Source organism: Mus caroli, chromosome 7, assembly GCF_900094665.2.
Source record: "Mus caroli chromosome 7, CAROLI_EIJ_v1.1, whole genome shotgun sequence".
NCBI lineage: Eukaryota > Metazoa > Chordata > Mammalia > Rodentia > Muridae > Mus > Mus caroli.
In genome coordinates this window covers 142193197-142207399 of record NC_034576.1, presented here as the reverse complement: position 1 = coordinate 142207399, position 14203 = coordinate 142193197, and the positions used below count along the sequence as shown (strand labels likewise).

At 47.4% G+C, this 14203-nt stretch overlaps 1 protein-coding gene across 1 annotated transcript; it reads right to left on the bottom strand.

Annotated features, from left to right (window-relative positions):
- Nucleotides 1–2061: 2061 nt before the first annotated feature.
- On the bottom strand, nt 2062–10493 carry Paox (polyamine oxidase). Its single transcript, XM_021167504.2, has 7 exons — nt 10288–10493; nt 9356–9845; nt 8464–8663; nt 6847–7099; nt 4386–4498; nt 3567–3724; nt 2062–2388 (listed from the first exon to the last, which is right to left on the bottom strand). Exons 1-7 carry the CDS (start codon nt 10442–10444, stop codon nt 2245–2247), a joined length of 1515 nt encoding a protein of 504 aa, XP_021023163.1. The 5' UTR covers nt 10445–10493; the 3' UTR covers nt 2062–2244.
- Between the last annotated feature and the right edge of the window lie 3710 nt (nt 10494–14203).

Genomic DNA, 14203 nt, shown 5'->3' with positions numbered 1-14203 from the left:
GTCTAAAAAGTAAAGTCATCTTTCTCCCTCGTATACTCATATAAATCAATGTAAGGAAATTGAGTTGTCCCCTATCAGTTCCCGGACCTGCCTCAGAACTTTCAAGTGTTTTACACACACACACACACACACACACACACACACACACCTGTAATGCCTCCATTTTCAAGTGTGACATTTAAACATAACTGTTATAAGTACCGACTACATTCCCATTAATACAATGAGAGTGAAGTGGGCTTCATAGTTGTAAGACTAAATGCAAATCCAGCCGCTCCTGGTGGAACAGGCCTGTGATAGCAGCTAAGGATGATAGAGGCCAGGAGAAGCCAGGCATTAGAAACTACCCTAAGAGAGACACTATCTCAAATAAAAAGGGCTGACATGTAACTCAATGTTATAATGGTTGCCTTGAATGCAGGAAGCCTTGGGTTTGATACCCAGTACCACTATCACCCCCAGGCCTCCAGACAGGCACATACTATAAGCCCAGCCCTTGTGAGACTGAGGCAGAATAGAAATTTCAAAGCCAGCCTGGGTCAGAGTGAGATGTTGTCTCAAAAGGAAAATGGGGGAGTCCAGTGAGGGGATGTGCCCAGATTGTAAGTTTAAAGTCCTAGGTCTGTCAAGCCGATTCTCCATCATGGAAGAGCCCCAACCCATCCCTAGCAGCTCAGATCCTCCTGGCAAACCTGTCCCCCGTCCCGCAAAGTCACTCCTCTGAAAACTGAAATGTGTCCCTGAGTGTCAACAGCAGAGACTTTTGCCCTTGAAAGATCTGTGCTTTCTCAGTCCTCAAGCTGCAGACTACAGTAAAAACCTGTACTGGCTTTCTTCCATGGTGTTGCAAGGGCAGCCTGGTGACATTAAAGCAGGAAGTGTCCTTATGATATAACATGCTTCATGACAAACTGCTGGGATGGGGCTAGGGCAAGCCTTAAAGACCTGAAGCATGAGTAGCCAAGCAGAGAGCTGGACTGGACTGTACAGAAGCAAGCCTAGAGCTGTTTCAAAAGTGTAAACATAACAAATACAAGCAGGAGGGCTTGCCCTCAGCCATGCCAAACCTGGGGCTTGTGACAGTACCATGCTGTGCAAGGATGAGACAAGCTGGGACAAACTCTGCAAACTCCTTGAGCTCCCTCTGGAGCTCCACCCTTTTGAGACAATATCTCACTAGATAGGCTGGCTGTACCAACCTCTCCAGCCTCAACCATCTCCAGAGGAGATGTGTAAGCCCTGTGACAGCTACAACATGAGGAAGTTAATAGTCTAAATGTCCTGTCTCCTCTGTAACCAGGAGCAACAGACCTGTCCTCTGTAGCTGCTGTGACGACAATGAGACCAGACTACAAAAATATCCAAGAGCCTGACCTACCTAGCACACTCCTCACACCTACCACACACACCTGGCTCCCCAGCACCCTTACTCCATATTCTCTCATTCACCACACCCTCCCTGTGTTTGGCCAACCTACCCCCCCCCCCAATAGTCTTTAAGCCTTTTTATTCTTCACCTTCTCCCAAGTCCCCAAGCCAGGTCAGGATAGGATGTGTCATCTCCTTGCCTCACACAGTCTTCTCAGTTCTACAGGACAGTTTAGCCTACCAGTCTAGGGCACCTGACACCGATCCCTTAATGATCAAAGGAAGATTCATTAGCCATAGTCCTGGACAACAGCTGTGGGAACCCTGGGAATGCCTCCAATAACAGGACAAAGGGCACCCATGGGCCCTAAGGCCCAAAGAACCCAGAGAGGAAAAGCCATGGACTAGGGATAGAAGGGGCAGAGACAGGACCTGGACTGGGTGGGACAGGTTGAGAACTGGATGCACTATGAGAAGTACTCTAGGGCTGCAGAGATGGCTCAGTGGTTAAAAGCACTGACTGCTCTTCCAAAGGTCCTGAGTTCAAATCCCAACAACCACATGGTGGTTCACAACCATCCATAACAAGATCTGACACCGTCTTCTGGAGTGTCTGAAGACAGCTACAGTGTACTTAACACATAATACATAAATAAATCTTTTTTAAAAAATGAGAAGTACTCTACACACGGGCAATGTTAACTGCTTTATGTGTACAACACTTAATGGGGCATCCATGATCAGACCAAGCCAGACTCCAACAGATAAGAGAAACAAAACCACTTTCCCAAAATTAAAGCTACTAGTAAGATCCCCAAACCTCAAACCAAACTGAGAGCTTGGTCAGCCCGAGTGGTGGAACAGAGCAGCAGGCACTCACAGCCTGGGCCGTGACTGCTCCACCTGTGAGTCCCACAGACTAATGAGGCGATCAGCTTCTCTCCATCCAGACAGGAGGGCCCCATGTGTGGTAGAATAAAATGTCCGATGTGTGGCTTCCCCAGCAAAGAGTACCTGGAACTGCAGGAAAAGGCCCAGTTAGAACAGGGATGCAAGTGGGACAGCTGTGGAGATACACACAGACAACAGAGCCCCTGCCCATCCATGGGCATCTACAAATGGGCAGAAGCTATCGCTGCCCGTGCCAGGCAGGTGTGAATACTAAGAAACACCCAGGTGGTCCCTGAACCACAATCAGAAGAGTTACTAAACTACCATGGGAGACTGCAGCTAAACCTAATACATCACAGATGGAAGTCCCTGCCTACAACTAAAAGTGGTGAGACAAAAAGCAAGCTAACAGGGACCGTGAGCCACCTGGCCAACGGAACAGTGAATACCGGGTAATACTGAGTGGCTGTCTTGGAGATACGCACTGAACAATCTACAGGGATAACTACTCAGCAAGTTAAGGGAGAGTGGGTGGGTTCTGCCCACTGTGGTAGAGGGTAGAGGTAGTGGGCAGAGGAAGGGGACAGCACCCACTGCTCTACCCGCTTCTCTACAGCTGATGGTCTCCAGAACTAAATCATTTTGAAACTGGTCTCAGTATGTGGTTCTGGCAGGACTGGCTCTCATTTCATAAACCAGGCTAGCCTAAAATCTGTAGTGATCTTTTTAGCTGGGATTACAGATGCATGAGCCCCCTGGCCCACCTAGACTTTTGATACTAGAATCAGGTGGTAGCATGCTTGCCTGATGTGCTCGCTCAGGGCAGCCCCAATGCAAAAAAAAAAGAAAAAGAAAAAGAAAAAAAAGGGAACCGCTGGAAACATAGTCTGGGAGAACTTGGGCCTTCCTGCCGGCTACTTTTGTTTCATTTTATTTCTGTAGTCAGCACCATACAATTCCTTAAGCCAAGCCATGTAATTCTGATAGGCATAACACATTTTAAGTGCTTAGTTTGGGTCCGAATTTGTTGAGACATAGTCTTATTAGCCTTGGTTGCCCCCCCCCCCAACTTGTTCAATAGACCGGGCTGTCTGTGGACTCTTAAACAGTCATCCTGCCTCAGCCTCCCGAGTGCTGAGACTGTGAGCGACGCCAGCACAGTCAACTTGAAGTTACTCCTATTTTCAAAAGAAACTGGCTCTGTGTCTGTGAGATCCCAGCCCCACCCATCACTCACACCACATCACCTTTAGGCCTTAATGAGCAGCAGGATCCCCGGTGCCCCACACCAAGACAGGCCACTATACCTGGGTGCCAGTTCCATCTTCAGGGAGGGGCTGAGCCATCAGATCTAGGTCATCGCCAGTGCTGCCCACAGCCACATAGCTGTAGGAACCCCGGGTGTATGGGGCACTGTGCCACTGAGACCTTCGCATGCTCTTGGCTGCTGGCAACTGTGGGTTTCCTGAAACACAGAGATATGGTAACAAGCCAGTGCTTGTTTTCCTAAGAGGCATCCTGTCTTAGCTGCTCTCCAGCACTACACAGGGACAGCTGGTGCCAACAAGCAACACCGTGAGATGCCACCGTGAGATGCCTCCTGTAAGTTTCCTCTCCTGAAGGCACCTGACTAGGGACGACAACTGCATTTATTTTGGGCAGAAAGATTTTAGAAAATAAAATTACAAAGTATTTGCAAACCATGGCTTGCCCAGTGCCCAGGAAGAAAGTTGTCTTGGAGATGTGCAAAGAGGAATTCCTTCTTCTCTGCTACAAGTTTACTTCCTTTTTAGAGATTGGCCAATAAGATATATAGCTGGGGGCTGGAGAGATGGCTCAGCGGTTAAGAGCACAGACTGCTCTTCCAGAGGTCCTGAGTTCAATTCCCAGCGACCACATGGTGGCTCACAAACATCTATAATATGATAGATGCCCTTTTCTGGCATGGAGGTGTACATGCAGATAAGTACTTGTATATATAAAATAAACAAATAGTATATAAAAATAAAATAAAAAATGAGGAATACGGAAAAAATATATATACATATATATACATACACACACACATATATATATATATATATACATATATATATATATATATATACATATAAATAGTGGAGTACCTGTCACTCTCCGGAGTACTTGGGTTAGAGACAGAAGCACTTCTTCATCTGACAGAGTCTCCATAAACTCCGACTCCAGCCCAGCAATAAACCCACAGAGCACATGTGAAGACCTATATAAGCATAAGATGGGAAATCGGTCTGCTGGCCACACAAACACTATGCCAGGGCCGCCACAGGCCCCCAGAGCTCTCCTAGCGTCTTAGCTCTCGAAGTATCCGGCTATTTTCACAACCCTAAAGCAGCCTGTGCCGTTTCCACCCTGTCACTAGTACCAAATGTGCAAGAGCAGAGCAGGAAACTGTCCCTCAGAGGGTGGAGGTGCCAACAAGCCAGACCAGTAGGCTTCCTGTTCTTCACCACCATGCACACGGGGGGCAGCGGGGATGCTGATTTCACTTGATAAGATCCTTAATGAAATAGTAAAGTTACTGATTTGGGGAGCTGGAGAGATGGTTCAGTGGTTAAGAGCATTGACTGCTCTTCCAGAGGTCCTGAGTTCAATTCCCAGCACCCATGTGGTGGCTCACAACCATCTGTAATAGGATCTGATGTCCTCTTCTGGTGTGTCTGAAGATAGTTACAGTGTGCTCACATACATAAAATCTTTAAAAAAAAAAAAAGTTATTGATTTTATTAAATTTTGGCCATCGAGTGCATTTTTCCATGTCTGTGAAGAAACGGGAAGAGGTATAAAGGTTTTTGGTGTGCTGTCTTCGAGTCTGGAGCTGCTTCCTTCACACACACCTTCCTTACCTACAAGGACACCTAGGCAACCATGGTACTGAGCAGATATTTTCTCAGGAAAAAAAAGTGCATAGTATGTATTAATAACAATGAAATTTACGCTCTCGAGCAAAAAGCAGAATTTCAGCAAAATTGTATCTGTTGCCATCAGTGTAACAGCTTCACGATACTGACAGAGTTTTCTGACATCAGAGGTGATATTGATAAATTTAACTTTTGACATTACCGCATGAACCAACATTTCTGAATGACCCCAATTACAGAGAGGTGAAAGTCAGTGAATGAGCTACTGGTTCAGTGAGAAACCCTGCCTCAAAAATTAGGGTGCAGAGTGATAGAGGAAGATCCCTGAGACCCTTCTCTGACCTCCCACACAGTTAGTAAGCACACACACATACACACATGCATACACAAAGACGGGAAGAGACAAGCATATTTTCTCAAACTGAATTTAAAAGGTGGCAGGGTTTTGCTTGCCCATGACTCTCATTGATAATTGGCTAAGGAGAATACACGGGAGTCTTAGCTACTTCTGCACTCATTTATATTGATCTTTATCCACACAGATACAGGATTAGGAAAAGAAAATAATGGAGCAGAAGAGAAAGCTCGTGGTAAAGAAATACTGACTTCCCTTCCAGAGGACCAGGGTTCAGTTTCCAGCACCCACGTGGCAGCTAACAGACCTCCCGACCTGGAGTTCCAAAGGATCCGACACCTGCTCTCCGCTTCTGAAGCTCTGCAGGCATGTGGCTCTCAGACACACATACAGAGAAAGCAGCCACATAACACACCTTGTGAAGAAGAAAAAGGAGGAGGAAAAAGAGAGGTAGTTACAGAAAAGAGAATAAAATTGATGTAATTTTTCAAAAAATGTAGTTTTTCAACGCTACTGGGACCCAGAGTCTAAGTTCCTATTGAAGAACAGACAATTGCAGCATGGTCTGTTTGCATCTTGAAAGTCAGTTGAGCTCCTGTGGAAATAACTCCCTCTCTCCTTTCCTCCCGGGTGGAAGGCTGCTCTGCAGCTGTGGGCTCCTGCTGCCACCCATCCTAGTCTTTTTAGGCTAAGAACAGGGCCCTTTCTTGCCAGATCTCTAAGTGGAATGTGGACTCCCTTCCTGCACATGACAACAGTTCAGTGTGTTCTGATATTATCAGACATCAGTCCTTGTCCTAGGCTATGCCTGGGGACACATAATACCTAGAATTAGTACCTAGAAAAAGTACACTCCTTTATAGGATGGCTGAGCCACTAGTTGAGACCTTCATCTGTAGGTCTGTCTGTCCATTTTAGATAGAGTCTGACATATTCAAACACATGTTCTTCCTGCCTCAGCTTACCTACTATTAGGAGTGGATCACTATGCCTGGCCAACTGAGGGTCTCTACTTCCATTATGTAGGAGGCGCTTTAGCTCCCATCTACGTACTATTTCTACAGGTATAGACAGATCCATACTTCAAATACCAAGTTTTAATACCACACACACACACACACACACACATCCCTGGAGTCCAAAAGTACATTCTGGGCCTCCATTTGTCTCTCAGGGAGCCAGGATATCTGAAACCAACACTTCAGGAGCACATGCCCCTCCTCCAATCAAACACTCAGAAATACCCGGCAATGAACTATACACAGCTGAGTCCTCCAACAGACTACACTAGTGAGCCAGCAGGTGCTTCCCTAGAGCTCCTGGATGCATACATACTCAAAAGGAGGCTGGACCAAAAATCCAATGAGTTTCTTGAACCAGGTGTCTTGGAGTGAGAGGGCTGTGTCCTGTAAGGGTGATGTATCTTCCCACACCACCTGGATGAACTGGCAGTCGGGCTCCCAGAAGGGCTCCTCAAACTCCAAGAAGATTTTGTTGTTGGTACCAAAGCCTAGTTTTTTGATGGCTTCTGCTTTTTTGGCAGGCAGTGGTGGCTCAAAAAAGGTATCTTGATGTTCTTTAAGAAAACCTGCAATTCAGAACAGGATGTAGTTTAAGACAGGTCTTGTGATGCATGTCTTTAATCTCAACACACAGGAGGCAGTGACAGGCATGGTTCTCTGAGTTCAAAGCCAGCCTGGTCTACATAATGAGTCCAGGACAGCAGGAGCTACATGATAAAAGGAAGAGGAAGAGGAGGAAGAGGAGGAAGAGGAGGAAGAGGAGGAGGAGGAGGAGGAAGAAGAAGAAGAAGAAGAAATAAGTAAATAAATAAATTCAGTTTTAACTAGAATCTACATCAACAGTAATCTGTCCTGATTGTATAGAGAAAAGTGCTTCTAAACATCCCATACATTCATTTGGGTACCTGGAGACAAATTCCAAAGGCTGGACCTGGCAATCAGGACTCAAGGTTGACTGCTACCATATTGGAGGGAAACTACAGACTCCCTGGTCACAGAGGGACAGTTAAGTAGGACTCTGAGGAACAGCTCACTCCTGACTTTCTATCTCTAACTGCCAGTCACACTACTCAGGGGCAGTCTGTGGTAGCCACCACACAGATTTCACCAGGAAGCTTGTCTTGCTCTTTACTAGAAATTGAACCCAGGGCTTCATCCATGCAAACACTCTGCCACTGAATACACTTAGATAAGTCTAAGTAGGGAAAAAAAAGAAAAAAGAAAAACAGCCCACAGTCAGACAAACAACAAAGACAACCCAGAGGAGAGAACATTTGCTTGAAGCCAGTACGAAAGCAAGAAGGCCTTGAATCCCAGCACTTAGGAGGCATAAACAGGTGGATCTCTGAGTTTGACACAAGCTTGGTTTACACAGTGAGTTCCAAGCCATTCAGGCCTACATAGTGAGACTCTGTCTCAAAAGACAAATTAAAGTTTAAAAAAGGAAGGAAGAAAATCAGTACAACAGGAAGCCTGCAGGGCCATACCCAGGCACATGACAGAGACAGTTCCCGCATACACAGGGCATGGGAAGAAAAGTCATTCTATCTAGATCTTCAAGAACAAGCCACTCCTGCAATCTACGAAAATGTAGCCACATAAGCACTTTGAAATTTTCATGCAACACCATGTGAAACAGGGAAGTAAGAACTACCGAGTTCCCACCAGCATTTATTAATAATGGCTTCTCTATACAAGACAGTATCAGCCAGGCAAGGCAGCACGGTGACTCCAGCTGAGGCAGGACAGCTACAACTGCCACAAATTATGGTGGAGTACTTTCATTCACCTGGAGATGATCCTTAGCATGAAAACATGAACTCAGCAGCTCAGTAAATATCCAGAGCCAAAGAAGGAGAAGAACCAGAGGCCTGTGATGCCTGGGATAGGGATATAGACAGGCAGCTTAATCAGGATAAGTGAGTTCTACCTAATGGCACTGTGACAATGACATGATGTGCAGGCAGGCGGGCACCATCTTCACACTCCACCAATACGGGGAAGGTTTCCCCTGGAAAAGCAGCTTCCTGGAAGGACCCATTCCAGTGAATGGTCTTCACCGGCTTGTCAAAAACGATCGTATCCTTGGGCAAGGAAGCCAGTATTCGGTCGGTAAGTCCTTGGTAGCCACTAGGAGAGACAGAAGTTGATGTGTCCGTGAAGCAGGCCCTGGAAGGGGAACTGGCAGAAATAAGCCACCCAAGATGCCACCAGCATCCAGAGGAGCATCGCTCAGAGCCAGAAAGAGAGGCAACCCCTTAAAACACAGAACCATTAACATCTGCCTCCCGACTAATGAGGGTCCCATAAGTCAGTGAACACAACACTGACTGGTTCCCATGAGAACCGGAGCTCCCCACCACCACACCAGCCCCAGGTTTGCACACTTCCTGCATCACAAATCCTATCTCCTAGACAGAAGCCTTGGGCCTGATGTTAGGGGTGTGGGTGGGAGGTATAGGAGACCAGCCCCGCCCAATCAATGTCTTTGTTCCTAGAAGCAAGCACAAGCCTGCCTGCCATAGGGAAGGAGCCTGCCTGGCTTCTCTGCACTTGAAGACCCTTGAGTAACACCTGGCACAGGAGCTACCCTAGGACATCAGAAGAAATGAGCATACAAGATACTTCCTCCTCAATTCCCTAGACCATTCTTTGCTTAAACACAACTAGGAGAAAGAGAAACCAATCCCTCTGAATGGGGAGGGCAGTGCCCTCACCTGCCCACTCCAAGCCTCCTCCTCTCTCCCCTTTTCCCTCCTTTCTCCAGTCTAGTGCCTCTGCCTGGACAGTAGGGACAGAGCTGGCAGGGCTATGGCCCATACCCAGCCAAGATGCAATCCAGCCCAGGCAGCACTGTATACTCCCCGAACGGTGCAAGAGCCACCAGGTCCATGCTGTGGGTGCCGCTCACACAACACTCTATGTTGAAGAAGGTATTCAGGATAGCCAGCTTGCGCTTTCTGGTGTCCTCGTCATCCTCGGTCCAGCTAGCCACCTGCTGACTTATCTCCTTCTTCAGGAACTCTCCAACACTGGCCATTGGGGTTTCAGATTCATTCAGGAATTCTCGGGTCCGCTCTATCAGTCCATAGAACAGACGGGCCATCTCTGTCATCAGCTCCAGGCTCACACTTGTTCCAGAGCTGGACCAGATCATGGAGGGCAGGGCCACGTGCCCTCCTGTATCCACAAGCTGGTTCTCTTCCGATAATTCTTTCTCCCCCAGGAGCCCGAATTCCGCAGCCAGCCGGAAGACAGGATTGTCCTGGGAGGGCCCATGAATCCAGTGTGCACCCAACTCCACTACACCACCTAGGAGGGCACAGGAAATGCTACCTGGAGGCCCTCTCCCCAGAAAAAGCAGCCCCACCCTTTCGCAAGCATACTCTAGGAACACCTTGAGAGTCACATGGTCCCCTTGTATACCAGGACCAAGGGTCCTGTCCCTCAGGGTCAAGTGGTTCCTAAAGGCATGGCTTGGTCAGACCAGATTTCGGGAACTCATGGGGAGGGGCGAGACAGCCTGTACAGGCTTCCTTCACTTAAGGGGAAACCCGAGGAACCCCAAAGCTGAGCAAAGCAACTGCGGGACCCTAGGTTGCCTTCCCTAGAGAGTACTCTCCTAACTTTAGGCAGTTGACTTTCCAGGCTCAGTGAACGGGGGTGTGTTCCTTTACTCCGGGAGCCAAAAAAGGAAGGCTTCTTGGCTCAGTAGGAACCGGATGGGGTCTGGGGTCGACCAAGGAGCGGTTACCGAAGCAGCGTTCCGAACGGATGCGGCCCCCGGCGCCGGCGGTGGCCTCCAGAACCCGCAGGTGTGGAGCAGCCCGGTGGCTGCAGAGCTTCTGCGCAGCGCCCAGCCCCGCGATGCCGCTGCCCACCACCAGCACCCGCGGGCCAGGGAACGCCATGGCTAGCTCAGGGTCCTCCAGAGACCTGGCCTTAGGCGCCTTAGCAGAGGCGGGCGGGGCGGGGCCAGAGGCGGGGAAGAAGGCGGGGTTGTGTAGAAAGGAGCGAGTGAGTGTGCGTGAGACTGGAGGTGGGAGGAGGGGCGGGGCCTATGGGGAGCAGAGGAAGGGCCAAGACGGAAGGAAGGCAAGGTCCGGACAGCCTTGGTGAACATTCGGAACTGTACTGAAGGAGAGGAGATGGATATCCCTTGGCCTTCACTGCGTCGTCCACATAGGCTTGCGGCTCCCAGAAGCGCTCAAGCTCCAAGTGCTCTGAGCAGCTCTCCTCCTGTTTGGACCCGCCCATAGTCTACTTAAGAGGGGTGTGGCTGTAGCTACCAAGAGGCAGTGTGAGCTTAGAACCCCATAGAGATGCATAGTCTTCCAGAAGCGTCCTTCCTGGTTCTTATCAGAGCAGAGAGTGTGCCATAGCTCTAGTCTCCTTTCCACTGGCCTGTCGGCACACAGTGAAACAACCCGCTTAGAAGATAAGTTCTGCCCTGTACCCATGCTGACCCAAAGCACAAAGACAGGGATCTTGTAAGCTAAGAACACTGTTTTGGCCAACCACTCAGCAGGCTGAGGGGCAAAAATGTCCTTGACCAACGTACTTGATCCCCTCATTCATTCAGAGCTACTATCTGTGGTATAGAGAAATAAAACTCACTGGTTGTATGCTATGGGGAGGGGGTGATGGCTCTGACATAGATGGGAACTGGGCATAAATCCGCATCTGAAGAGGATATATGGTAAGGGCAGGAGGCACATGCCCTCCCCTCAGCTACAAAACATCACTCTTGTTCACTTTCTAAGTTAGTGTGCTTAACTGGATCTTGGGAGTTGGGAGTTGAAGCTGCCCTCCCAAGCAAAGATACCAAAAGCATCCCACCCTACATTGAGGAAACTAATCTGGAGACAAAGAGCTACCTGGTCTGGTTCATTAAAAATGCCAGTCTTTAATACTCACCATTTTCTTCTACACAGTTTTAAAACTTCTAACAAGTTGGTTTCACAAGACATAGAAAATCAAGTTGGAACTGACATGAAAACTTCCCTCCCGCTGGCTAGTTTGCATAGTGTCAAAAGCTGCTATGCAGGCTGCTGTAGGAGAAAAGTTATCAGTGGCATTGCTCTGTGTCAATTCCCACGTGCTACAGGACTGTCAGGGACCTTCTGCTGTTTTGCTAACTGATCATGTTATCAGACTGCCTTTTAAATGTTGGGGTTTGCCCACAGATTCATGCTTCTCTCAACCTTGGCCACAGGTGCTTCTTCTGCAGTGAGCAGCACTTAGTGCAGAGACTCACAACTAGTCCGCGAGCTGAGAATAAGTGACCCGTGAGTGTACAACATTAAATGAAGCATCTGTCTCAGCCTCCCCACCCCCACCCTCAACGCTCAGGGAACATCAAGGAGAGGGAAGGGAAAGAGTGTAAGATCCATGGAGTGGAGAGATCCCACGATGCTCTTCCAGAGGACTGGAGTTCAGTTCCCAGCTGAGCACTCATATCAGGTGGCTCACAAGCACCTTCACTCTAGCTCCAGGAATCCCCCTTCCAGCCTCTATGGGCAACCATGCATACATGATGTACACACATAAACTAAAAGCTAATAAATATTTTTAAAGTTTTTTAAAAATGTAACAACCAGAAGATCAAGATGAGTGTTATGAGATGCTGACTTCTGGCCATGAGGTGGCCATAGTACTGATGAACATTCTGTAGCAATGATGACCTACACAGTATCAAGCCAAGATCTATCAACATCCTAACAAGCATCACTAATTAGATTCAGTGAATTACAAAAAGGAGGAGGAGCCATGAAGAGGGAGAGGATATGTTGAAGGTGATTGGGGGAGTGGGAAAGAGAGTTAAAAATAAATATCATCAAGAGATCTCATTTATATGTATGAAAATGTTACAAGGTAAATAAAAGATCCTTTAAAATTCTGTTAATAGAGGACAGCCTGGGACCCAAGTACCCTTCCCCTACAGACTGGATAAGTTACCGTCTCAGTTAATGTGTATATTTTCTAGCTTCTCTTTAATCTTTTCTACATAATTGGTTTTATGTTTGGGAGGGATCGCAATTATGAAAAATGGGGATCTCCGTTATCCCAGGCTGGCCTGAAACTTGCTATGAAGGCCAGACTGATTTTGAACTCCTGATCCCTTTTTCTGCATTGCCCTAATGGGGTTGCCATGCACCCCACCATGCCTGGCCTTTCCTGTACCATTGTGACCCTGCTAGAGGAAAGGCAGAGTCTGCGGTCAAACTGTGAGTACACAGTTCATTTACCAATTCCTATTTTAATTTCTGTGGGATACAGGAAAGTTGAAGTTGAAACTTTTAACAAAGCGACTGGTAGTAACACCTTGGGCCTCTAGCAGTACAGGGCAGGGACAGTTTAAACAAGCCACATCCCCTGGAAATAGCAAAAGTCATAAAGCTAGCACAGCTGCTTGACACAGTTCCAGCAACGCTGAGTGGAATGCTGAGCTTGCTGTCATTCTGTCTCCCAGTTTTAGGTTTTGGTTTCTGTGTGTTGTGTTCTTGGAGACTTTCTGCATTGTGACTCGTTTTATGTCTTTTTCTGATTTTATGGAACTAGCTTTAGCCACTATTTGAAAGTCTTCCTTATGCCTTGAAGATTCTGATAAGCTCAGTGTACTGGCTGGGTTTGTGAGTCAACTCGACACAACTGGAGTTATCACAGAGAAAGGAACCTCCCTTGAGGAAACGCCTCCATGGGATCCAGCTGTAAGACATTTTCTCAATCAGTGATCAAGGGTGGAGGGCCCAGCCCATTGTGGGTGGTGCCATCCCTGGGCTGGTAGTCTTGGGTTCTATAAGGAAGCAAGCTGAGCAAGCCAAGAGAAGCAAGCCAAGATAAGCAAGCCAGTAAGCAGCACCCTCCATGACTTCTGCATGCACTCCTGCCTCCAAGTTCCCACCCTGTGTGAGTTCCAGTCCTGACTTACTTTGGTGATGAACAGCAATGTGGAAGTGTAAGCTGAATAAACCCTTTCCTCCCCAACTCGCTTCTTGGTCACAATGTTTTGTGCAGGAATAGAAACCCTGACTAAGACACTCAGATAAGCAAAAGCTAGGCATTTGTAATGAGGCCATGATTCCAGGAATCTTCTTGGGGTATCCGCAGCTAAGCAAATTCAAACAGTATGATTGGCACAGGGTAAACAGAGATAGCTGACAATTCTGACCAAGGGAATTAGTAACAGATCCTTGCTTCTTTTTATGCTATCCTTAGAGCTCTCTGAAAATGTAGTTTAAAGAAAGGGGGCTGTACAGAGTATACCCAGGAGGAATAGAAGTCAGTAAATAAGATAGATTGACTAAAATAACCTTTTCCTACTTTCGAGTGTAGATGGTGAAATGGTTCACAAAAGGAGTTAGCTGTTTGTATTTGCTGTTCATAAAAAGGCTGTTTCAGATGTTTTCTGTTTGTCTGAGATGCTTTAAAAACTGCAAATATTAGGCTAGAGAGATGGCTCAGAGGTTAGGAGCACTGGCTGCTCTTCCAGAGGTCCTGAGTTCTATTCCCAGCAACCATATGGTGGTTCACAACCATCTGTAATGAGAGATCTGGTGTCCTTCCGGCCTGCAGGCATACGTGCAAGCAGAACACAGTATACATGATAAATAAATAAATCTAAAAAAAATACAACCAAGCAAACAAACCAACCTGCAAGTGCTGCCATC

Bases quoted from the DNA above. Each gene is read 5' to 3' on its own strand.
- Paox (XM_021167504.2), bottom strand. From the start codon at position 10,444: ATGGCGTTCCCTGGCCCGCGGGTGCTGGTGGTGGGCAGCGGCATCGCG. The intron at 7,100-8,463 runs GTAGAACTCACT...TCTGAATTGCAG, and splicing joins CATTGTCACAGTGCCATTAG to GTTTTCTTAAAGAACATCAA. The intron at 3,725-4,385 runs GTACTCCACTAT...TCTGTGTTTCAG, and splicing joins AGTACTCCGGAGAGTGACAG to GAAACCCACAGTTGCCAGCA.